A 25,552-nucleotide genomic window follows, 5' to 3' on the forward strand; every position below is an offset into this window, starting at 1 on the left:
GAACTATTGGAAAAAGTTCAGATCACTAGAGAAGAATAAAAAGGGTATAAGAACTCACATGAATTCTAAAAGTTAGAGGTTTTACTGTTTCTTTAATAAATATACAAAATTAACCAATCTCCCCAAGTATGAAAATGTGAATATTTTTAGTAATCACATATTGTTGTTCCTTGAAGAAATATGTTTCATTTGTTCTTAAAGTTTCCTTTGCTGCTTAATCCATAAACCAAGATAGCTCAGATGCCAGCTGTTCCAACTGTATCTAAGGTCATGTTCAACTGTCCACAGAGAATCCTGTGCTGATCTAACCTCAGGTTTCAGCCTCAGGACTTCACACCCTCCTCAAATGTTCCACCCAATCTTTGCACAGGTGAGGTCAACTACAACCAGGCTTATCTGAACTTGGAGAAGTTGCCAAATGAACAATTTCCTCTGTTTCTTTAGGGCAAGGACTGGTTTAGACAAGCTAAATATTTTGGCTTTGGACTGTTCACCAATTCATTGCTGCCTCAGGTCATAACAGTATGCTAAAAGAAACTTTAAAAACAACTCGTGTGAGACTAAGTTTTAGAAAGCTCTTGATCAAAAGAAGTTGCTAGAAAAATGGCCCATGCCTGTTAAAAGTTGTTAGAACTTGAAGAAAAAATAACAAGCAGTACACATAATTTCATGGGAAATTGTGTTCATGATTTTAAACGGTAAGGTTGGATTATTCTATAAGGCATGAAAACTCGTAAAATATACTTAGAGTTTGGAGAATACTATGAACAGTTCTTTACAAAACAGTATTCTGGTAGCCATCCCTGGTTGAAAAAAAATATGAAGGTACCTGATTCTTCCAGTAGAAAAGGAGGCTTTCACAGCTTGTTCTTTCATTCTTTTATTTCTCTCTCCCCTTGCTCTCCCTTTTCCCCATTCTACCTGTCTTCAGTTCTTCAATGCTTTCTTCTTGGGCTATTGCACTAAATAAAGGTAAACTAATTTCTATAATTTAAATAGCTATATATATAAATAGCTATTTATATATATAAATATATAGCTATATTTAAATAGCTATATATTCCCTTAAAAAGGGAAGATTCTGCTTTTAGAATCAGGTCTCACAGTAATTCAAGCAAAAGTTTTAAGTAAGCAAAGGTTATCAAACTGTGTTTTCTTTCCCTTTGGAACTAACTGGAAACCAGAATTGTAAAATAAATTGAAAATCAATCTAGTAGTGTTTTAACAATTAGATTACTTATGTATTTAAAGGTTGTATATGGTGAAATTATTAGTACTGTACTGGTTTCACATTAAGATCTTCAAAAGGATACTTAAAAGAGGGGAAGAAACTTTGCCAAATTTCATACAATTCAAATTTCTGGTTTTTAAAAGTTTTTAAGAAAAGAGTTAATAAAAACTACATTTTATTTATAATTTTTAAAGACATGCTAATTGTAAAAAAAGAAATCAATCCTTAGAAAAGTGGAGTAGTATTTTCTAAAACACAGAAATTCTTTCATTAACAGTAAGTCAGAAATCCCCTTAAACAGAATAATAACATTTCACATACATAAGAGAAGATAAATGGTATACAAAGTCAATTAAATTTTAAAAAATTTAAAGTTTTAGGATTAATTTTGGGTTGTATATTTTTATTGCAAGTGCTTGTTTCCGAAATGAATAGTTGTCTCAGTATGTACACATGTGTTTGTATATACAGACACACATATAATATTTTTAAAACTACTTTTGCTAAAAGTAGAGAATATACATTAATCTATACTATGAATTAAAACATTTTAACTCTCAATCTCATTTCTCCTGTTTTGTTAATTGCATTATTACAGACTCTCAGCCACCAGATTACAAAGCCTTGATTGCTTTTTCTGATTATTACTGCACAAGCTATCCCTGTTAAGTCTGGATGACTTTACCCTCATGGTATCTCTCACACAGATGCCCCTGGTGTACTTGGCATAACTCTATGCCCAGTATCTGATTAAATCCTCCGTTGCTTTTAATTTGGACATGCACTTCTCAAGTTTTAAGGTACGTTACAGATCACCCAAGGACTTGTTATATGCAGATTGTTTCAGTAGGTCTGGGGTAAGACTTGAGACCCTGGCTTTCTAAGTTTCAGGTGTTCTGACCCTGCTGGTCCTTGACTACTCTTTGAATAGCAGGGATGCAGAGCTATGGATCTGCCCTGTCCAGTGTGGTAGTCACTACCTATATGTGACTGTTGAGCCCTTGAGATATAGCTGAGTTGACTGAAGAACTGAACTTTTCATTTAATTTTCATCAGTTTGCATTTAAGTTTAAAAGCTTAATAAGCATAAAATATTTTTCCATTACACAATATTTATTATTTTGGTAGAATTATATTGCACTTTTATCATTGTATCATTTAAGACATTAGTGTTGAATTGTAGTGCTTGTGTCAGGCATGTGAAGCAGTTGAGTTGTATACATAAACAACTAATCTGGTCACTGTCAATGAATTAATTAATTTCAAATTTTTTTATATAATAAGTGTTCTTATCTATTTTATGTAGACAGCATGAGTTACAGTAATACTTGCATAAATCATGATGGGTAATTAAATGAAAATACTTATTTTTATTAGACTACAGTTAAATTATTTATACTTAAAGAAGTAGGTATGGAGAAAGTTTTTTTAAAATGAAGACATACTGATGAAGAATAAGATGAATTAGCTAGTAATGCAAAAGAAAAAACTAGAGGAAAATATTTTGAAAATTTTATGATGAATGCAATTGCAATTTACAAAGCTGTTTGTTGTATAAAGTTTTTTTAACCATATGAAAAGTGAGCAATTGAGAGAATTTTTGCAAATGTGTGATGAGCTTGTTAAACAGTTTTCTCTTGAACTTCCCTGGTGGTCCAGTGGTTAAGAATCTGCCAGTCAATGCGGGGATTACAGGTTGGATCCCTGGTATGGGAAGACCCCACATGCCTAGGAGTAACTAAGCCCAGGAGCCACAGCCAGTGAGTCTGCTCTAGAGCCTGCCTGCCAGTTGCAGTGACAGAACCTGGGCGCCTTGGAGCCTGTGCTCCACAACAAGAGAAGGGACGGCAAGGACAGCACCCGCGAGGACGGGAAGAGCAGCAGCCCCTGCTCCCTCCACAAGAGGAGAGAGGGCAATGAGAGAGCCCGTGAGGATGGGAAGAGCAGCCCTGCTCCCTCCACAACAAGAGGAGAGATGGCAATGAGAGCGCCTGTGACGATGGGAAGAGCAGCCCTGCTTCCTCCACAAGAGGTGAGATGGCAATGACCGCACCCTCAAGGATGGGAAGAGCAGCAGCCCCTGCTCCTGCAACCAGAGAACGCCTGAGCCTTGCAATGAAGACCCAGAGTAGCCAAAAATTAAAATAAATAAATAAATAAAAGTTTTCTCTTAATAGTTAAGTAAGAACTAATGAAATTAGTCACTTGGAATCAGAAGTAAATGTTCAACATTTGTTAATTTTGACCAGCTTGGTTGGCTTTTTTGCATAAAAGAGTAAACCATTTCTAAATCAATGTGGTAATTTTGGTTTTGATAGAAGAAATTTTTTATAAAAATAAAAGATCTTCAATTATTTCACACATGTTCACAGAATACAAGACATTTCTAACAACATCAATGATCAAATGATTTAAAATTTGAAAAACTGCAAGTACTTTATTTCAGCTTTAGATGAGCCACATGATATGAGATAATATTAAATGCATACTTCAGGCAGATATTGTCTCTTTTTCTTTTTTTGGCTGCTCTATACAGCTTGCAGGATCTTCCCAGAAGAGGGATCAAACTTGAATCCCCACAGTAAAAACACAAGTCTTAACCACTGGATCACCAGGGAATTCCCAAGGGAGGTATTGTCTTAAAGGACTTCCAAATTTACATAAGGTTGTCAATCTACAGCCTAAAAAATTCAGACTTATGGCATAGATATTTTAACTTTTACATGTGTCACATGAGACTTTCAGTTGGATAATGAAGAAAAGTTTGAAAAGTTTTTTTTTTTTTTTTTATTGTAATAGAAGGTGCTCCAGCTACCTTGGATCAAAATTTCTGATTTGTTGGCATTTTCAAACAACAGACTGTTTTCTTCATTGTTTCATGCCATTGTAGGATTTATTTTGAAATTTTCTGTCTCAGTTTCTTGAAGTTGACCATATGAAAAACACCATGGACATAGCTGTTAACCTTGTTTAATGTATATGTGCAAATTTGATGACTAGTCACTAGTTTAAAAGACAGTGATTTAAAGATCCTGTGCTCTTTGCTAGTGCTACTTGGCTGAGTTGTGGAAGAGCTTAATGAAGACTTACTGTATTTTTAACTTCAGTTGAAGATTTTCTTAAATGATTGGTTGCCTAATACTTAACAATTAAAAACACAAAAAATGGAAGTGTGATTTACATTTTATTATCAATATCACACTGTACATGAATGAGCTAAATTTGAAGCTCCAAGGAACGAGAAAGCTTATTTGTGAAGCTAGACAAGTGTAAGAATTTATACTGATACTGAAAATTTTCAAATGCATAAGTCAGTAATAATGATTTATCTATTATCTAACACAAATCATTATGTAGATTTTATTACTGATAATATGTAGATGGTTCAAAAACCTTAAAAATTTTGACATCTGCTTAGTTGATACTGATAAATTTACAGTTGCTTTCAGTATATGCAATACTTCTTTGAAATTGATGGTAACCAGAATTAGTGACATACTTAACTTGAAAAGATGTAGTTTTTAAGTGATTTTGCTTTAAAGATTGAATCTTCTAAAAATATGAAAAAATTTTGCCAATAGGGACATAAATATTAAAAGAAAAAGATTTTTGGTATTCATTTCAGTTACTGCAAACTTTTTAACTTTATTTGGAACATTTGGGTATATGAATCTACTTTTTAACTATAAATGCTGTTAAACAAAATCACAGCAGTTATTTCCAATGAAAATTTAGTGCATGCATTAAGATTCACTTTAAGTGTAAAGTAACATTGGACTTCAAAAATACAGTATGAGAAAAGAATGTAAAAATGTCTAATGAATTTTTAATACTTTTTCATGTTAAAATGACCATATTTTAGACATATTAGACTAAAAATATATCTAAGATAATTTTACCTGTTTCTTTTCATGCTTTTAAAAAATGTGGTTACTAGAAAACTGACAAGGCATAGTTGGTTTCCAATATATTTCTATTAGAAACTGCAGGTCTAGACTTTTATAAAAGCCTCTTATCTGATACTCAGTTATTTCCAAATCTGCTGTTAGGTTAACTTTCTTAAAGTATAGGTAGTCTTCATTCACCATTCTTCATCCATCCATTCACCAGATATTTACTGAATACTACTCTATGTCAGTGATGGTTCTAAGGTAAATTAGAGAACACATGAAAGACAGCTGCCCTCCTCATGAAGCTTACCCTCTAGTTGGTGGATACAAATAAAGGATACAAGTTTAACAAGTAAATAATACACAAGAAAGCAATCAGGAATGCCAAAAAACTTATCCACCGACAGTGAGAGCTGGAGCGTTAGTGGGGTAATGATGCAGGGAGGTAGAGGGGCTGGAGAACAAGGAGGGTAGGTGGGGGGAAAGTAGTAAGAGATGGGGTCACTGAGGAAAAGGGGTGTGGGGTGGGGGTAGGAGGGCAGACCAGGGAGGGCAGGCTCTGTAGGAGCTGGGCTTTCACTCTGAGATGGAAAGTTAGGTTCTAACAAGTTAAAGCCTATTTCTGGCTGCTGTGTTCAGATTAGACTGTATGGGAGTGGGGCAAGGGTAAAAGCTGGGTGATCTGGTAGGAAGTTATAGTTTCAACAGACAGGAGATGATGATGGCTTAGACCAGTGATGGAAGTGATAAAAAGTGGCAAAACTGCAGTTTTTAAACAGGAGGGCCAACAAGTTAGATGTAGAGTGTGGAGGAAAGAGGAATCAGATTATAGATGGAACAAGTTGATCTTTCTTCTCTTGTCAAATACCTTCAATGGCGATCCATTGTCTAAAATCTTAGACTGGTATTCAAGTGCCTGCCTGCTTTGGTTCCAAGACAAAAACTCCCCGACAGCCCTCAAATGTTATTTCCTAATGCTTTCATCTGTTTATGTTTTCCTTATGTCCCCAAGCCTTTAATAATGACAAGGTGATGATGATGAACTAATACAAATACAAATTATTATTTTTTAGGAATTTATTATATTCCTGGTAGTTTTAGGCTCTTAAACTCTCAAGTCCTATGAACAAATTATAAACAGGTGTTATCATCACATTTTAGATACAAAAACATTAAGAGATAATAGTTAACTTAGCATACAAAGTCAGCTGATTTGACTCTCAAGATAAGACTTCTTCTTTCGTACCATGATTCTCAGGTTGCACTCTTTGCTTGGCGTGCTCTCCCCTTCACATGTACGGTCTAGTTCATGTGTCACCTTTTCTCTACAAAGTCTCCTTATTCTCAGTCAAAATTAGGTTTTATTCCTCTAAATAAAATTGTTAAAACAAATCATTTTCACCTATTTCTCTGCACCTAATATTTCTTCTATTATTAATAATAATGACCATAATAGTTAATATTTATTACATAATTACTATGTGCTATTATATATATATACACACACACACACTATCATATTACCTTAATTAACTATGCTTGATATTCCAAAACTTTTAAGTTCTAAGCATTCTGAAGAAAAGAAAAATTTAATTAAATGGAGGAAAAAAACCCACCCTCTAATTTATTCTATATGTAAAAATTAAGAAAGAATATTTGTAAATGGGATCCCCTTCTGGCTCAGATAACAAAGAATCCACCTGCAAGGTGGGAGAACCCAGGTTTGATCCCTGGGTAGGGAAGATCCCCTGGAGAAGGGAATGGCTACCCCTCCAGTGTCTTGCCTGGAAAATTCCATGGAAAGAGGATCCTGGCGAGTTATAGTCCATAGGGTTGCAAAGACTTGGACACGACTGAGTGATCAACACTTCACTTTTCACTTATAAATGTCCACTTGCAGGATGCAAAGATACACTAATACGTAAAAAGGCCTGGCCATATAAACTGATGCAGATATAGCACCGAACTACAACAAAGCTTAATAAAATGGGGGTCCAAAAGTTTTTGGTCAAAAAATAGAGGACTTTTACAGGCTTTTTAGTTGGAAATAACTTCAAGTGTACACAAGACTCGCAAGAGTAGGAACAGTACAAAGAACATCTTTACATCCTTTGCCCAGATTTACCTAATTCACAAAGTCACTTTTTTGCCAACATGTTCATGAGTGAGAAATAAAATATTCTTGCAAGCCACTGATATTTTGAGGTTGCTGCTACCAAGATTTTGCAGACTCTCAATCTCTCATATATATACACACATATGTAAATATGTACACACATATTCTAACTATTCAAGGGTTCTTTATCCCTATAAACTTCAGTATTTCTTAAGTAAAAGGATTTCTCTTACACAACCATAGTACAGCTATCAGATTTAAGAAATTCAACACAGAGCCAATACTATTACCTAATCTGTCATCTGTATTCCAATTTTGTCAACTGACTCAGTAACATCCCTTGTAGTGTTTTCCCCATTTCAGTGCAGGATCGAGTCTAGGGTCAGGTATTTTATTTAGTTTCATGTCTCTTTACCGTCTTTTAATCTGGAACTCCCCGCCCCCCCACCCTTCTTCCCTCCCATCATACTTTCTTCATTTTTCTTTCTTTTTCTTTCTTCCGTCTCTCTCACTCTCTCCTCCTTCCCTGCCTCTTTACCTTGTCCTTTCCTTTCTCTCTTTCTTTGGTTCTTCTTTCTTTTGATTCTTTTATTTTTTATGGCATTCACATTTCTCAAGAATATAACACTATACACACACAGACACACAGATACATACACCTTTAAAAATAAATAAAACTGTCCTCATTTGGGGCTTGGCTGATGCTTCCTCATGGCCAGGTTCAGGTTCATACATTCTCAGCCATAACACTACATAAGTGATGTTGTGTCCTTTCAAGGTTTCGCATTTGAAGTCACACATATCCATCTGTTCTTCACTGGTGATATCCATTTTTTTGTACCAGTTTAGGAGTTGTCTAGGATTTCACTACCATATAATTACTGTTTTCCTCTTGCAATTAATAAGCAGTTTATAGATAGCCACTTTAAAGCCATATAAATATGTGAATATTCTGATTGTCATAAAAAAAATTCCCCCTAGATTAAGCATTTTATGATTCTAGTCTGATCCAGTCATTACTGAAACATGCAAAATGCTGACTTCCCAAATCTGGCAGCTACTCTGATAACTGTTGTTACCAGTCAGCACTCAACAGTCTTTAATGACCAAGAGCCCTCAGCTCTCTCCATTAATTAATTCACTTCTTTACTAATGGTATGGACTCATGAATCACTTTTTTCCAATGGTTTGTTAGTTCATCACTATATTTAATTATTTTGGTGCTCAACTACTTTCAGACTGGTGAGTGGAGGGTGGTGCATCAAGCTAGTTTCTTATGACACATGCTGACCATTTTGGGGATTTCCTTACTTTCTGGCATAAGACATTTCAAGCTTATTTTGTACTTACCCACCCTCAGTCTTGAAATCAGTTATTTCTCCAAGAAGCCTGGATTCTTATTAGTGGGGAATAGTTTCTAGGCACTTGGATATGCTAGGTGCTCATTGCTAGTGGGATATGTGATTCTTGGCTCTTCTAGCTGTTAGAGCTAGGAATATATATACACACATACACACACACACACACACACACACACACATAAACTGCACACACATACATATATATGGGCACATATATATTCATATTCACATAGATATATATTTTAGAAATAATGCATTCAGAGTGATACCTTCCAATCTAGTCCATTCAAAGGATTCTTTCTTGACTTCCTAAATTCTGCTTTGTATGTCTTTGTTTTTTCACTGAGGATTCTGGCTTTCAACAACAATCAAAACATTTGATTTTGTAATACAGGAGACCTATATTACGCCTTGGGCTTCCCAGGTGGCACTGGTGGCAAAGAACTGACCTGCCCATGCAGGAGACATAACAGTCACGGGCTTGATCCCTGCATTGCAAAGATCTCCTTGAGGAGGGCAGGGCAACCCACTCCAGTATTCTTGCCTGCAGAATCCCAAGCATAGAGGAGCCCAGTGAGTTACAGTCCATGGGGGTCGCAAAGAGTCAGACTCTAAAGAGACTGAGCACGCATGCATTATTACATCTTAAAATTGTTTAAATTGTTTCAGAATGGCTTTGGCCATACCTCAGAAACAAGACAACAACACATGCTATTCAATTTTTCTCATACTATAAAACGTTTGGGATTTGTTTTTGATTCTTTTCTAACTCTATTGCAACCTGTCAAACACTGAACATAAATACCATGTTGGTAAATTACTTGAATTGATTCTTTTTCTTCAGTATGGTTATTTTTTTAAAATAAAGGATAATACCATACATACTCTTTTGTACTTTTTTTTTTTTTTAATTTGACAGCATCTCCTGGAAATCACTCTGTGCTACTGAGTTAAGATTTCCTTCAGTAGCAGAGTGCTCCACTTCATGTGTGGATCGTAGTTCATTCAATCATCTATACTGAAGATTAAGGTAGTTTCTAATATTTTCTTATTACATATAATACCACAAAAAAATACTGTGCCTAGGTATTTCAATAGTATTAGAGGTATCTCTTTGGGGTAAATTCCTAGAAGTGAGGTTGCCAGGCTCAATGGTAAACGTACACATCAATTTATTAGAAATGCCCAATTCTCCTTCGCAGCCGTGTGCTGTTTTGTACTACCACTGCTGCTGCTGCTAAGTCACTTCAGTCGTGTCCGACTCTGTGTGATCCCAGAGATGGCAGCACACCAGGCTCGCCCATCCCTGGGATTCTCCAGGCAAGAACACTGGAGTGGGTTGCCATTTCCTTCTCCAATGCATGAAAGTGAAAAGTGAAAGTGAAGTCGCTTCAGTTGTGTCCTACTCTGTGTGACCCCATAGACGGCAGCCCACCAGGCTCCTCCATCCATGGGATTTTCCAGGCAGGAGTACTGGAGTGTGGTGCCATTGCCTTCTCCGTTGCACTACCACTAGCATGTATGAAAATGCCTGTTTCACAACAGCCTCATCAACAATGCACCGTCAAGCATCTGAATTTTTGTTAACGGAAGAAAAACTGTATTGGCATATTTTTAAAAAGTAGCTTTGTTAAGGTAGAATTTAAATATAGTAAAATTTACTCATTTTAGATATACAGCTTGATAACCTTGCTTAACCCAACATCACAAAAGTTTCTTTTGAATTTAAATTTTAGTTTATGTTTAGATCTATAATCCATTTGGAGTTAGCGAGGAGAAGGGGATGACAGAGGATGAGATGGCTGGATGGCATCCCCGACTCAATGGATGTGAGTTTGAGTGAACTCCAGGAGTTGGTGATGGACAGGGAGGCCTGGCGTGCTGCAGTTCATGGGGTCTCAAAGAGTCAGACATGACTGAGTGACTGAACTGAACTTTGAATATGATATGAAGTAGGGGTTAAGATTAGATTTTTCTCACACAAATATTCCCTTGTTCTAGTACCATGTATGGTAATAAGCAGTGAAAGTAAAAAGTCACTCAGTCATGTCCGACTCGAGTGACACCATGGACCATACAGTCCATGGAATTCTCCAGGCCAGAATACTAGAGTGGGTAGCCGTTCTCTTCTCCAGGGGATCTTCCCAACCCAGGGATCGAACCCAGGTCTCCCGCATTGCAGGCAGATTCTTTACTGACTGAGCCACCAGGGAAGCCCTGATGATAAGCAGTGCTTCCTCATTAAAGTGTCTGTGAACATTTTCAAACATCAAGTGACCCTAACTGGGGGTCAGTTTCCACTGGTATTAAATTGTTGCTGCTGCTGCTAAGTCACTTCAGTCGTGTTCGACTCTGTGCGACCCCATAGACGGCAGCCCACCAGACTCCCCCGTCCCTGGGATTCTCCAGGCAAGAACACTGGAGTGGGTTGCCATTTCCTTCTCCAATGCATGAAAGTGAAAAGTGAAAATGAAGTCGCTAAAGTCGAGTCCGACTCTTCGCAACCCCATGGACTGCAGCCCACCAGGCTCCTCCATCCATGGGATTTTCCAGGCAAGAGTACTGGAGTGGGGTGCCATTGCCTTCTCCTAGCTCCAAGCTTAAAACCAGGATCAAGAAATATAGTTCACATAGTTCCCTTCTTCCCAGAGGAGCAGGTGTCTATGTTCATGTTCCAATTCCTTTGGTAATTCCTTAAAACCTGTGTAACAAAACCAGTTTTAGAGCTGTTTTCTGTTGGAGAACATTCTCTGTATCTTGCTCAGTACTAGGAGCTGGAAGTCCTATCTCAACATAGATTTAATTGACATTTCTCTTGTGGGAAAGACTGAAAATCTTTTTATATGTTTCATATGACCTTCAATAACTTTTTCAGTGAATGGTCTGTTCATGTCTTTTACCCATTTTTCTACATAATTTTTGGTTTCATCTAGACGACTAAAACTTCTCCTTACAATTTGTGTATGTGGTCCAGTAACTGAGTTCTGCATATTAATTTTATTTCTTGCTAGCTTGTGAATTTCCCAACGAGTTATTTTTATCATTGATTCTTTAGGGTTTTCAAGATTTCTATTATGTTACTGTTTTATTTATTCTTTTCCAATTCATGTGTCCCTGGTTGCTTTTTTAGTCTGCAGTTTTTTAACTGCATTCTTTCTTTTTGTGATACTTTTGTCAGGTTTAGACATCAATGTTATACTTCCTCCCAGGAAAAAATCTGGAATTTTTCTTTGTTTCTTTCTCTTTCTGCTTTTTTAAAATATCTGAACCCATTTATGTAGTTCTGGGATTAAATGCCAAAGTTTTGGTTAAAACTTTGTGAAATGAAATTGTGAAATGATTTTGGCCTGGTCCTTTTTTGTAAGGTGGCTTCTTGGTAACTTTATTTCTTCTATGGTTAAGCTTCTACCTCTACTGAGGCCAGTTTTGGTAAACTATATTTTCCTATGAAAACCCATTTAAATTATCCCATTTATATTAGATTACTATTGTATTCAGTCTCTATTCTGTTATACTGCCTTCTGTTGAAATTGTTGTATATATTTACTGCATTTTGACATTTTTGCTTTTTTTAAAAAGGATTTCTTTTGGTAATTGGAAGATCCATATTTTCATTCTACAAAATCCAAAAATTTGCTCAGTCTTTACCTAATCTTTTTATTGTTTGCTGTCAGTTTGAAGTGATATTCACTGACCATTATACTACAGAATGATCTTATGCTGTTTTCCCCTTTTATTCTCCCTCATCCTCTCATTAAAAAAAAAAAAAAAAAAATTGCAAAACGGCATCTTTCTTTTTGGGCTTGGCTATACAGTAACATATAGGAAATGCTCATTGTTTGGAAATTCTTGCCAAAGTTACCCCAGTCATTTTTTGGCTGGGGAAAACTCACCTCTACCAGATTCTTCAGGAATACTATATGCATGTATTATTTCCTGAATCCTGGCACATTTGTAACTGTTGACTTGATACCTAAAAGTCGACTTGGTGGGATACAGGATTCTTGATGCACACATCCTTTCGTTTCGTGAAGACGCCGCCGCGCAAACGCCTTACTTTGTATGCTGCGTCAGGAGGCTGGTGCTGGTCTCACTCTATCACCTTTGCGCGTTATCTGACCTCTCATTTGGAGGGACCACGCACTTCCCCTCCGTCTTTGAAGCCTGCCTGGACGTACCCTAAACCGACCTTTCCCCACCACCCAATAATAGTTCCAGGTCATCTTTTACTTCTGAAAGTGTTCTTGGATTATAGTTCAAAATATTAGTGCTGTTCAGTTGTTTTGATTTACTTCCTCATGAAAATCCTTTACTTACTTCATTCTTATTTTTCTGGTTTACTTTGATACCTTTTCATTTGATTATATTCTTCCTTGGGTAACCTGTAATATAGTTTTCATTTCTAGCATCATTTTGTCTTTTTCTTCTCTTTCTTTCCCAGGTTTTATCAACTCTCATTTCATTTATCCCTGTTTTTTTGTCATTTTCTAAGTCTTTGTTTTTAATTCCTTATTTTGAGTTATTCTGTGTTACAGTTTTAAGGTTGAATTGTTCTGTGGTATTTTCATCAGGAAGAAAGCTTTAATTCATATTGTCTGATATTTACAGTTGTTTTGTAATGACAAGGACAGATTTTTTGTTTTTTTTCCAATTCCTTTTTCTTTCACAGAAAGAGTTCTTAGTTCAACAGCACCCTCTTCTGTGCAGTTTCTTTTTATGGATCATGTTGTTGATGGTCATGGTGGAGGGTACATGGAGGAGGCTTGGTATGTCTTGTTTCTCTTTCATTTCTGCAAGACCCTTAATTTCCCCCTCTTATTTCCTTTTTTCTCATTATTTCTTAGCCTCCAAGGGATACCACCCCTTCTCTATTTATTTGATTCTTTTCTCCAAACAATGATTCTAGAACGCTGCTGCTTCTGGTTGCACATACTTCCTCAAGTTCTGAGAACCACCAAATCCTGGCCACTGTTTAGTATTTTGTCATTAATAGTTGCATTTTTCTCTTTCTGGAGGCGATCTTACTTGCAGTACTTTGTCTGATTACTCTGTTCTCCTTACTCTTTTCAGAGTTTTTAAGCCTCCCCTGCTTTCACGTTTCAGTGGCAGGCAAGTTGCAACAGTTTGTTGGAATTTTGAACTCTATTTATATGTGCCGTGAAGGTTCTGGTGCTCTCTATCCAATAGCCACGTTTAAGGTAGAGGTCCTGGGAATTGTCTGGCAGTCCAGGGGTTAGGACTCAGTGCTTTTACTGCCGTGGGCCCAGTTTCAATTCCCAGTCGAGGAACTAAGATCCCAGAAGCCATGCATGATGTATCCAAAAAAAAAAAAAGGTGTGGGTTCCTGTATGGTTTTATGTGCTCTGTAAATGTTATGTTTTCTGGGAGGATAATATTGGGGAGATTCAAAATCAGGTGACTGCCACTGTTCTATAGCAATGTCCTCTTAACTTTCTACTCTTATTAACCTTTTATTTGTTACTGGTATCTCTATTTCATGATATCATTGCATTTGTTTCGCTGTAAGTTACTTAAAATTCTTCGAAGAATGATAAAGAGTGAAAATAAATTTTTACTTTTTATTACTAAAAAAAATTTAAAAATGCTCTGGCTTGGAAGTTTTTTCCCCCCCTTGATTTGCTTTTACTTTTAATAAAATGAATATGAGTAACAGAAGAAAAGAAAAAGGAAAAATAGAAGAGAAAGAAAAAAAGGGTAGAAAAGCAATGAGACTGATCGTTTCAGTCCACAGATCCCCAACTCTGAAAGCAGCAGTACACTATGCTATGCTGTTTATATCTGTAGGCTCTCAGATATTACACGTATCAATGCATTGCACTTATACCTCATTTGTCTATACACACATCCACAAGACACAAATAAACAATATATGCACTTACTTGTTTCACATTCTGGAGTTCTTCTGTCAATTGCTTCCTCTGCCTTTCCGATTCAAACAATTTTTCCTGTATTAAAAAGCCACTGAATTAACAACCTGTTAAGAAGGCATCAATGAGCATGATTTTTAGGGCTTTGTTTCAAGGCTTACAAATTCCTCAAACATCCAGTTTCTAGAATCTGGATTTGTAGCTCCCAGTCACTTTTCTGCCTTTTACATGCCATTTAAAAGTAATTAGCTCTTTACAGTATAATTGGGATGTAAACATATTTTCTGTTACTATAATTAGTCACATTTTTTTCCTGTGCCAGGCAGCATGCAGGATCTTCATTTCCTGACCAGAAATTGAATTCAGGCTACGGCACTGAAAGCCTGGACTCCTAACTACTAGGCCACCAGGAAACTCCTTACTAGCCACTTTTTAAAAAACCTAAAAATCTGAGGTCCAAAATAAGTCAATCAGGATCAAAATGTATAAATGTCAACTAAATGCTAGATAATAGCTATCACTGTCAAAGAGTTTGCAAATTGAAGAGCATGACTATTGTAACTTAGAAGTCCCTCTTACCGTACATACGAAAGAGGACTATGAAACAGAGTTGACCATAATGTTCCCAATTTAGCTAATTTTTGTAAGATTATCCATAAAAATGAACATATAACTAGTGTAATCAAAATATGAAATAATAGTTACTAAGGTGGAATAACATTGGCATCCCAAACAAATATTAAAATCTTTGAACTTAAAATTAAGGATATTGAGAATAACACGCTAAAACGTTCAATTTTGTTATGTCATAAATCCACGTTTTATTGATCAAATCAGAGATACTTTAAGAGCCATTTTACTTATAACCTGAGCAGAGGAATTGCTAGAAGATTATAATGAGTGGTAAACATTCATGGCAACATTGGAATGTTTACAAGAAGCAATCTACTTTCTGCTATACTTGAGCTCATTCTTGTCTAAGAGATGAAATGAAGGTACGTGAAGATGAATACAATATAGCAATCTAACGAGTCTGCCACAGAACAGGAGCCAAGAAACTTCTGGCTCCTAGGCTTTTATGCTCTGCTAAGTCACCTTCACTCTTGGTGTCCTAGTTTTTCGCATCTGTAAATGGAAAATATATCTATTTTCATTCAACTTTGCAAAGCAGTAGCAATGTGAACTCTGCAGAAAGCCTTTAAGTTAAATAAAGCCCATGGAACCTTTAAAAATCATTCTTGCAGAATAAAAATTAGCCATTGGCATCAAATTTTCTTGTTTCCATTTTTACTTGTACCTTAAATCAGACATGATAAACAGAGATGTCACAGGATAATGGGGAGTGATGACAGACATCTACACATTCTGTGAAATCCATTTAACAACCTCTGCTTTTTGTGTATATGTGGTATAATACAAGCAGAAAAACTCAAAGTACAAAGATTATTATCTCACACAAAACATTTATTGCTGTGTAGTGTTTTCTGTATTTAAGCAAATGTCTCTCAGCCAATAGATAGGTTTTCAGGTGAAGGAAATTATACAGAATATATTTTACCTGTGATTTCAGGTTTTATCACAGTAGGATATGTTCAGTTACATCTCGTGAATTTTACATACAAATCCTGATTTACTCAATAGTTCCTCTGGAAAGCTTTGTTTAAATGTTAAATGAATACATCTTTAAATTAAAATTCTAATTATTACCACTGATATTCCAGTAAAAAAAAAAAATATATCACTAAATTTAACAATGATAAACACTGGGGCTTCCGTGGTAGCTCAGACAGTAAATAATCTGTCTGCAATGCAGAAGACCCGGGTTTGATCCCTGGGTCAGGAAGATCCCTTGGAGTAGGGAATGGCAACCTCCTTTGTTCTTGCCTGGAGAATTCCACAGACACAGGAGCTTGGCAAACTACAGTCACAAAGAGTTAGACATGATCAAGAATTAAGATGAAAAATATAAATTTAGCTTTAATAATTGACAGTTGTTTTTTCTTATTCTCTTAAAAAACATCTGTAGTGTTGGTTATACTGGTAAGATAGCATTTTTATATAATTTACTCTGTGTAAGTCATTGAATCTTATGGTTCATCAGAATTTTCTGAGGCTCTCAGATCTTTTTCATTTCATCATAGGGAACTGGTTAAATAATCTAGAACAGAACCTTTGGAGGATAGGAGAGGCACTGAAAAGAATTAGGTAGATTCTTATATATTAACCTGAAAAGTTATCCAAGATATAATGCTAACAACAAAGAGAAAAAAAGAAAATAAGTTGTAAAAAAGTGTATAATATATGAAACAATTCTGTGGAATTAAAAGAAGCATATATACACATATTTTTTAGCATATGGTTGAGTACACAGAGAAAGTCTCTGAAAGGGTAAATAAGATATGTTAAACAATAGCTTCCTCTAGAGGTCAGAATTTAAAGACTAAGGTAGCAAGGAAATTTCTTTCTCTTTTTAATTTGGTGTAAAGATTTTACCTCAATAAAAATGAAACAAATAATAGAATTTCAGTTATTTAAAAACTAATTAAAAATAATTTGGGGCTTCCCTGGTGGCTCAGTGATAAAGAATCTGCCTGCCAATGCAGGTGACTCAGGCTTTCGAAACGTGACCTAGGAAAAGTCCTACATGCCATGGAGAAACAAAGCCTGTGCACAGGTTCAACTATTGAACCTGTGCTCTAGAACCTGGGCACCACAACTGCTGGGCCCATGTGCCACAGCTACTGAATCCCGCATGCCCTGGAGCCCGCGCTCTGCAGCTGTCCAAGTCACCACACGAAAGGCCGTGTACTGCAACTAGAGAGTCGCCCCCACTCTCTGCAACTAGAGGAAAGTCTGTGCAGCAATTCAGACCCAGCACAGCCAAAAATAAACACATAAAAAAGTTTAAATATATTCCTATGATGAATTAGTGGAAAACAAATAGTTACACTGCTTTTCTTGAAGACCTGAAAAATATAATGGCTTTCCATAAAAATTAAGATACAAATTTAATATTCTAAACACAAAATTAAAACATATATAGAGAAACAAAATCTTACAGTATATTTGGGAAATATATTGTGTTTTTATTTCCCTTAAATCTCAATCCACTAATTTCAATTTATGTTAGCAAAACAAGATGTCCCTGAAGCATTCACATGAATACAGGAGAAAATGTATTTTCCAATGAACATCTGAGGATCTAAAATTGTCATGGCTTGCTTCATTGGCTCTCCTTTCTTCCCACCAGTGTGAAAAAAAAAAGGGGTTAGAAGTAGTCAGATTAGAAGGTATGATTACAAATCACACTGTTCATACCGAATCTGTGAAATACAAATAATGAGTATGTAAGCTAAAAAATTTACTCTCTAAAGGTCAGCTGAGGAAATCACTGACTGTGAAATATAAATAATGAGTATATGAGCTAAAAATTTTACTCTCTAAAGGTCAGCTAAGGAAATAAATATTAATTTGATATTAATATTCTATACTAAGCTATTTGATATTGATATTCTTAAAAACAAAAACAAAAACTAAGTCTCGATACTCCAGAATTCAACACAAGATAATTTTCTTTCTTTTCTTTATACAAAAGAAAATATAAGGAAGCTAAATTGGAGATTACCTTAAGTGTCTTCACTTCTTCCAAGGCGTTATTTCTTTCATGCTTAAGCTTTTCCATTTCATCTGTTTCTAAGGAATCACCTGCCTCCTGAGAAATCTGTATGCAAGATAAGAAGGAAGAGTTAGAACAGAACATGGAACAATGGACTGGTTCAAAATTGGGAAAGAAGTAAGTCAAGATTGTATATCACCACACTGCTTATTTAACATATATGCAAAATACATGATGCAAATGCCAGGCTGGACGAATCTCAAGTTGGAATCAAGACTCTCAGGAGAAGTATCAATAACCTCAGATATGCAGATGATACCACCCTAACGGCAAATAGCAAAGAGGAACTAAAGAGCCTCTTAAAGAGGGTGAGAGACGAGAGTGAAAAGCTGGCTTAAAACTCAACATTCAAAAAATGAAAATCATGGCCTCTGGTCCCATCAGTTCAGTCGCTCAGATATGTCTGACTCTTTGCGACCCCATGAACTGCAGCACGCCAGACCTCCCTATCCATCAACAACTCCCGGAGTCCACCCAAACCCATGTACATCGAGTCGGTGATGCCATCCAACCATCTCATCCTCTGTCATCCCCTTCTCTTCCAGCCCTCAGTCTTTCCCAGCATCAGGGTCTTTTCAAATGAGAAAGCTCTTCTCATCAGGTGGCCAAAGTACTGGAGTTTCAGATTCAACATCAGTCCCTCCAATGAACACCCAGGACTGATCTCCATTAGGATGGACTGGTTGGATCTCCTTGCAGTCCAAGAGACTCTCAAGAGTCTCCTCCAACACCACAGTTCAAAAGCCTCAATTCTTCAGCACTCAGCCTTCTTTATAGTCCAACTCTTACATCCATACATGACTACTGGAAAAACCATAGCCTTGACTAGACAGACCTTTGTTGGCAAAGTAATGTCTCTGCTTTTGAATATGCTGTCTAGGTTGGTCATAACTTTCCTTCCAAGGAGTAAGCGTCTTTTAATTTCATGGCTGCATTCACCATCTGCAGTGCTTTTGGAGCCCAGAAAAACAGTCAGCCACTGTGTGCAATGTTTCCCCATCTATTTGCCATGAAGTGATGGGACCAGATGCCATGATCTTAGTTTTCTGAATGTTGAGCTTTAAGCCAACTTTTTCACTCTCCTCTTTCACTTTCATCAAGAGGCTCTTTAGTTCTTCCTCACTTTCTGCCATAAGGGTGGTGTCATCTGCATATCTGAGGTTATTGATATTTCTCCCGGCAATCTTGATTCCAGCTTGTACTTCTTCCAACCCAGTGCTTCTCATGATGTACTATGCATAGAAGTTAAATAAGCAGGGTGACAATATACAGCCTTGATGTACTCTTTTTCCTATTTGGAACCAGTCTGTTGTTCCATGTCCAGTTCTAACTGTTGCTTCCTAATCTGCATACAGGTTTCTCAAGAGGCAAGTCAGGGGGTCTGGTATTCCCATCTCTTTCAGAATTTTCCAGTTTATTGTGATCCACACAGTCAAAGGGTTTGGCATAGTCAATAAAGCAGAAATAGACGTTTTTCTGGAACTCTCTTGCTTTTTTGATGATTCAGTGGATGTTGGCAATTTGATCTCTGGTTCCTCTGCCTTTTCTAAAACCAGCTTGAACATCTAGAAGTTCATGGTTCACGTGTTGCTGAAGCCTGGCTTGGAGAATTTTGAGCATTACTTTACTAGCGTGTGAGATGAATGCAATTGTGTGGTAGTTTGAGCATTCTTTGGCATTGCCTTTCTTTGGGATTGGAATGAAAACTGACCTTTTCCAGTCCTGTGGCCACTGCTGAGTTTTCCAAATTTGTTGGTCCCATCACTTCATGGCAAACAGATGAGGAAAAAGTAGAAGCGGTGACAGATTTTACTTTCTTGGGCTCCAAAATCACTGTAGATGGTGACTGAAGCCATGACATTAAAAGACACTTGTTCATTGAAAGAAAAGCTATGACAAACCTACACAGCATATTACAAAGCAGAGATCATTCTGCCAACAAAAGTCGGGTCTAGTCAAAGCTATTGTTTTTCTAGCAGTCATGTACAGATGTGAGAGTTGGACCATAAAGAAGGCTGAGGGCCAAAAAATTGATGCTTTCAAACTGTGGTATTGGAGAAGACTCTTGAGAGTCCCTTGGACAGGAAGGAGATCCAACCAGTCAATCCTAAAGGAAATCAGTCCTGAATATTCATTGGAAGGACTGATGCTGAAGCTGAAGTTCCAACACTTTGGCCACCTGATGCAAAGAGCCGACTCACTGGAAAAGACCTTGATACTGGGAAAGATTGAGAGCAAGAGGAGAAGGGGGTGACAGAGGATGAGATGGTTGGATGGCATCACGGATTCATGGACATGAGTTTGAACAAACTCTGGGAGACAGTGAAGGACCGGAAGCCTGGTATGATGCAGTTCGTGGGGCCACAAAGCATTGGACATGACTCAGCAACTGAACAACAGCAACAAAGCAATCACAGGGGAGAAACTGTCAATATTAAAATACGAGAGAAAAGTTATACATTAGATACTAATTATGAGAGCTAACTTAAAAATCCTCTTTTGATGAGTCTTAGGCTTTTGCATTCTAATAACAAGATTCAGTTTCTTATTTTGGAGTTGTTTCATTAGATAAAAGAGAATATTAAATAATCTGGGGTAACAACAAATATGCTTCAATCAAAAACAGAGACATTACTTTGCCAACAAAGGTCCATCTAGTCAAGGCTATGGTTTTTCTTGTGGTCATGTATGGATGTGAGAGTTGGACTGTGAAGAAGGCTGAGCACTGAAGAATTGATGCTTTTGAACTGTGGTGTTGGAGAAGACTCGTGAGAGTCCCTTGGTTTGCAAGGAGATCCAACCAGTCCATTCTGAAGGAGATCAGCCCTGGGATTTCTTTGGCAGGAATGATGCTAAAGCTGAAACTCCAGGACTTTGGCCACCTCATGCGAAGAGTTGAGTCATTGGAAAAGACTCTGATGCTGGGAGGGATTGGGGGCAGGAGGAAAAGGGGACGACAGAGGATGAGATGGCTGGATGGCATCACTGACTCGATGGACGTGAGTCTGGTGAACTCCAGGAGTTGGTGATGGACAGGGAGGCCTGGCGTGCTGCAATTCATGGGGTCGCAAAGAGTCGGACACGACTGAGCGACTGAACTGAACTGAAACAAGCAGCATCAAATGAGATAAACTGTTGCTATTTAACATCAATGATTCCAGACAGATACCTATTTTCTAATCTACCTCCAGCTCTTACCTGGTTCTCATGATATCATTTTCAACCCTTGGGCCCCCTGACCTCTGTGATACTTGGTAAATAACATTATGAATCATTTCTACTCTGCTTTCTCAAGTCTGCTATGTAGTATCATAAGACCCTACAGAAAGTCACTGCACTGCGCTCAGCGGGCCTCACCTCAATTCTCCCTTCACTATTGCTCCATCATCATCATTTTAAAGTTATTTGACTTCTGCCAATTCTGGATAGCTACTATTGCACTGGCCACATTCACAATCTCAATTCATCTTAAACAGAATAGAACAAGAACCTCTGTTTCAGTCTAATTTTATTGATAAAGCCTTCTATTATGAACCAGCCCATCCAATTACCTCCTTTCCTTAAAATTCCTGTGTATTCCCTTATTTTCCCCTGCCTAATCCTTTTATTTCTTATAATCTGGTTTACATATCTTTCCTCCCTCCCCACATTTCAATAATAATTACTTGTAGTGTCACCAAACAACCTGCTATGAGAAAAAATATGCCCCTCATCGACTTTCGTTAATCACTTTCTCACACATAGTATTGCTCAAGCCATGTGTCCTCGCAACTTTCTCTTCCCTAGGTTTTTGATACTCTACTATTTCATCTACCCTCAGGATATTTAGGCTGTTTCTAATGACTTCATTTCATTTCTATTTCTTAAATGGAGAAAAGTTCCCCAAAGTCTGTCCTTTTCTGCCACCTTCTCTACAAGCTGTCCCTGAGTGATAACGTTCACTGCCATGCCATTACAACTATCACCCTCCACATAATCTGCAAATCCCTCTCCTGATGTATAGTTCCTTATTGCCTTTCGGTTATTTATACCAGTCAGCATCATGAACTTACTCTTTCCAAAACACAGCCTATCATCTTCTCTACCTTTCTCTTCTTATTCCTTCTTCCTAGTAAAAGAACCAGTATATCATTAATCACCCTAATAAAAAACTTTGGGGTTATCTTTAACTCATTCTCCTTTGCTCTGACATTCAAACGCATGCCTCATTGATGGCATACTTGTTTTGGTCAATGTCTTAGATCTGTCTCTCCATTCCTTTCTCATTCTTCTCACCTCTCTTTATTCATCCATACTTGCAGTCTTTCTTTGGTTCCATGTCTAGACTACCAACCACCACTTTAACCCCTTCCAAGATAAACAATACTATTTAAGATTACTATTTCTAAAATATCACTTTGATCATATCACTATTCTCCTTAATAGTTACCAACTTAACAGGTACAGTCAGTCAATTCAGTTGCTCAGTCATGTCCGACCTGTTGCGACCCCATGGACTGCAGCACGCCAGGCTTCCCTGTCCATCACCAACTCCCGGAGTTTACCCAAACTCATGTCCACTGAGTCAGTGATGCCATCCAACCATCTCATCCTCTGTCATCCCCTTCTCCTTCCGCCTTCAATCTTTCCCAGAATCAGGGTCTTTTCAGATGAGTCAGTTCTTTGCATCAGGTGGCCAAAGTACTGGAGTTTCCGCTTCAGCATCAGTCAGTGTCTAAGTTTAATATTTATTCTTCCTTTTTTCTCTGACCTGCATGTACTCAACTATCTTTTTTAAAAAGTAGATTACTCTCTGCTTACTATCACATTATACACATTTATTTTTTCATGCGAATACTCATCACTCTGATCACCTCTTGAGCAGATAAAATCCTATACGATTCAAAACTCACTCAAGGAATTCCCTGGCAGCCCAGTGGTTAGGACTCCATGCTTCCACGACAGGGGACCTGAGTTTGATCCCCTGTCCAGCATGCCATGTGGCATAGCCAAGAAAACACCAAAACAAAAAATGAAAACTCACTCATATGCCACCTCCGTTACGAATTTTCCCTGAGTGTTCTGAGTTCTATTATTACTATGGCCCTATCACAACGCATTTTTAAACTTTATCTGTATCCATGAATTTTCTTACATTATACCCTAAATTTCCTGAGGGATAGGCTTGAGTTTTATTTACCTTATAACCTGTGCCGGAGCAACTAACAATGCCACACACTGTAGCTGTTTAATATACAAGTAATCTTTTACAGATGAGTGTATAGTGAAGTGACTATAAAGTACTTACTGTTACACACAGTGAGAAATACCATTTATATCATGACCCAATTATCAGCTAAACATTATCACTTTTATTATACACAGTTTACGTTAATATTTCCCACTCTATTCTATTTCCCTTGTTAAAATACAATCACTTAACTGACTGAGCAAAGACCCCAGTTGTGATTTTAATATAACCTATTTATGATACGTGATTACTGTGGTAAACCCATCGTATCATCATGGACCATCATCTGCTGACGCTAAGTTTAGAACACTGCTAAATGGAGGCTCCAATCTTGCCTTTTCTAGATGTAATCTTGTGCCAGTAGCAGGTGTAGCACTGTGTGAATTTTTAATATAGCAGTGATGACTAGAATCACAGCAAGATAATTATATTTTTGGTTCTAAATGCCATATTATTCCAAAAGCAAAAAGGTTTTGTCCACTAAACAAAAGCAGGACTTACAGACTCAGCAATTCCTTCTTAAAAGACAGCATTTCAAGAAATCTTGAGTCAGACAGGATGATCAGCAAATGAAGCTAGTTACAAAAGAGTACATATTGTATGATTCTATTTATTACTGTATCCATTATGCTTCAGTAAAAATATTTTTAAAAAATAAAGGAAAATACAAGCCAAAAAACCAGAGAAACATATGGGTAAAAATAAGCATTCTTAACAGATGGATTACCAAATCTGATTCTCTTCTTTAAGATGACATGGTTGAGGGGGTGAGCACACTGGAATTTCCCCATCTTCACAGAATGTCAGTAGCCTGACCTCAGATCAACTGATATTCATATGGGGCACTATAGTGTTAACTAAAACAAACAAACAAACAAAATAGAACAAAAAAACTTGGGAATAATACTGAAAGTATTTTTAGAATTTGTTTCTGGTAAGCTACTCGACAAGCACTGATTTTTAACGGTATTTTCAAATGGTGGTGCATAACTCATTAGTAAATTATAAGACCTAATATTTACTGGACTGGAATTGAGCATTAGATAAGAACACAAGGATGTAAAAAAGGCTAAGTAATGCTTTGAGATTTTTGTTTCAGTTACACATGTGAGTGTGGTGAAGTAAAAATGGGTTCTTATCGTGGATTTGTGGATTCAGGTGAAAAAAAAAGGAAAGCCAACATTTAATGGGGACTCTTCTGTGTGTTGACAAGAATTCTTGTACACTGATATAATGACTCTTGCACAATATTTGATCTGAAGCTACAAACAGGGAATTATTGGCATGTAGGCCTTGTACAATTACCATCAGCACTTTGCTTTTGCTATCAAAATGCCTCATACTGAATACATTTTTATCTGCTCTAAAATCATATTAGTATTGATAAAAAGGAAGTAAATTACTAATTTGGAGACCAAGTATTTCTTTGCAGTTGCTAAGAAAGCTCTGCATGCTCATTCCCTACTTGGCTTATGTAAGCCCAGTTACCTCTGCCTTTCCTCATCGAAATGAGTATGTTAGCTTCTAATACTGTTTGGCAATTAGAAAACAATGTTCTGCTGTCACACTAAGTAGGTAAGAACATAACACCTAGATGAGAGGAAGGGAAACTCTGCTCTTACTGCTTCAGTCTTCCTACTCTAAAGGCTGCAGAATCAGTTTTGCCAAATCAGTGCCTCAATTCAGGGAGAGCTGGGTGATTTCCTGAGTTCCCAAATCACTAGGTATTTGGGAATGCTCATTCATCGCTGATGAGAATAAGTCAGTACAGCCACTTTGGAAGAGAGTTGGCAGCTTCTTGCAAAATTAAACATCCTTTTAACATACGGTCCATTGATTAAGTTTCTTGGTATTTACGCAAAGAAATTGAAAAATTATGTCCACACAAAAACGTGCACATGGACATTTACAGAGGTTTTATTCATAACTATCCAAACTTGGAGCAATTGAGATGTTCTTCAGTAGGTAAATGGATAAATAACCATCCAGATAAGAGCTATGAAAAGACATGGAGAAACATTAAATGCATATTATTGCCTGAAAGAAGCCAATCTGAAAAGGCTATATACTGTATGATTCTAAGTATACGACACCCTAGAAAGGGCAAAACTATGGAGACAATAAAAGGATCAGTGGTTGTGATGGATTTGGATGGGGGCA

General features: G+C 37.0%; 1 protein-coding gene across 12 annotated transcripts in view; it reads right to left on the reverse strand.

Annotated features, from left to right (window-relative positions):
• The window catches only part of STXBP4 (syntaxin binding protein 4), a 232,909-nt gene that overhangs the window by 119,159 nt on the left and 88,198 nt on the right, over positions 1-25,552 (reverse strand). For 11 of the 12 annotated variants that reach the window (XR_015148388.1, XM_086360922.1, XM_086360925.1 and 8 more), the window contains 2 exons: positions 18,112-18,207; positions 14,499-14,564 (listed from right to left, as the gene is read on the reverse strand). Coding sequence is in view for 11 of the 12 variants with exons in the window: in XM_086360922.1 (XP_086217048.1) it covers positions 14,499-14,564; positions 18,112-18,207 (162 nt within the window). In the remaining variant the exon portion in view is untranslated. Of the gene's footprint in view, positions 1-8,798; positions 9,143-14,498; positions 14,565-18,111; positions 18,208-25,552 lie in introns of those variants that run through there. The other variant, XM_086360933.1, reaches the window with a different exon arrangement.

This window comes from Bos grunniens, chromosome 19 (assembly GCF_055505025.1).
Source record: "Bos grunniens cultivar Pamir isolate PY7600 chromosome 19, Bosgru_T2T1.0, whole genome shotgun sequence".
In the NCBI taxonomy this organism is placed as follows: Eukaryota; Metazoa; Chordata; class Mammalia; order Artiodactyla; family Bovidae; genus Bos; species Bos grunniens.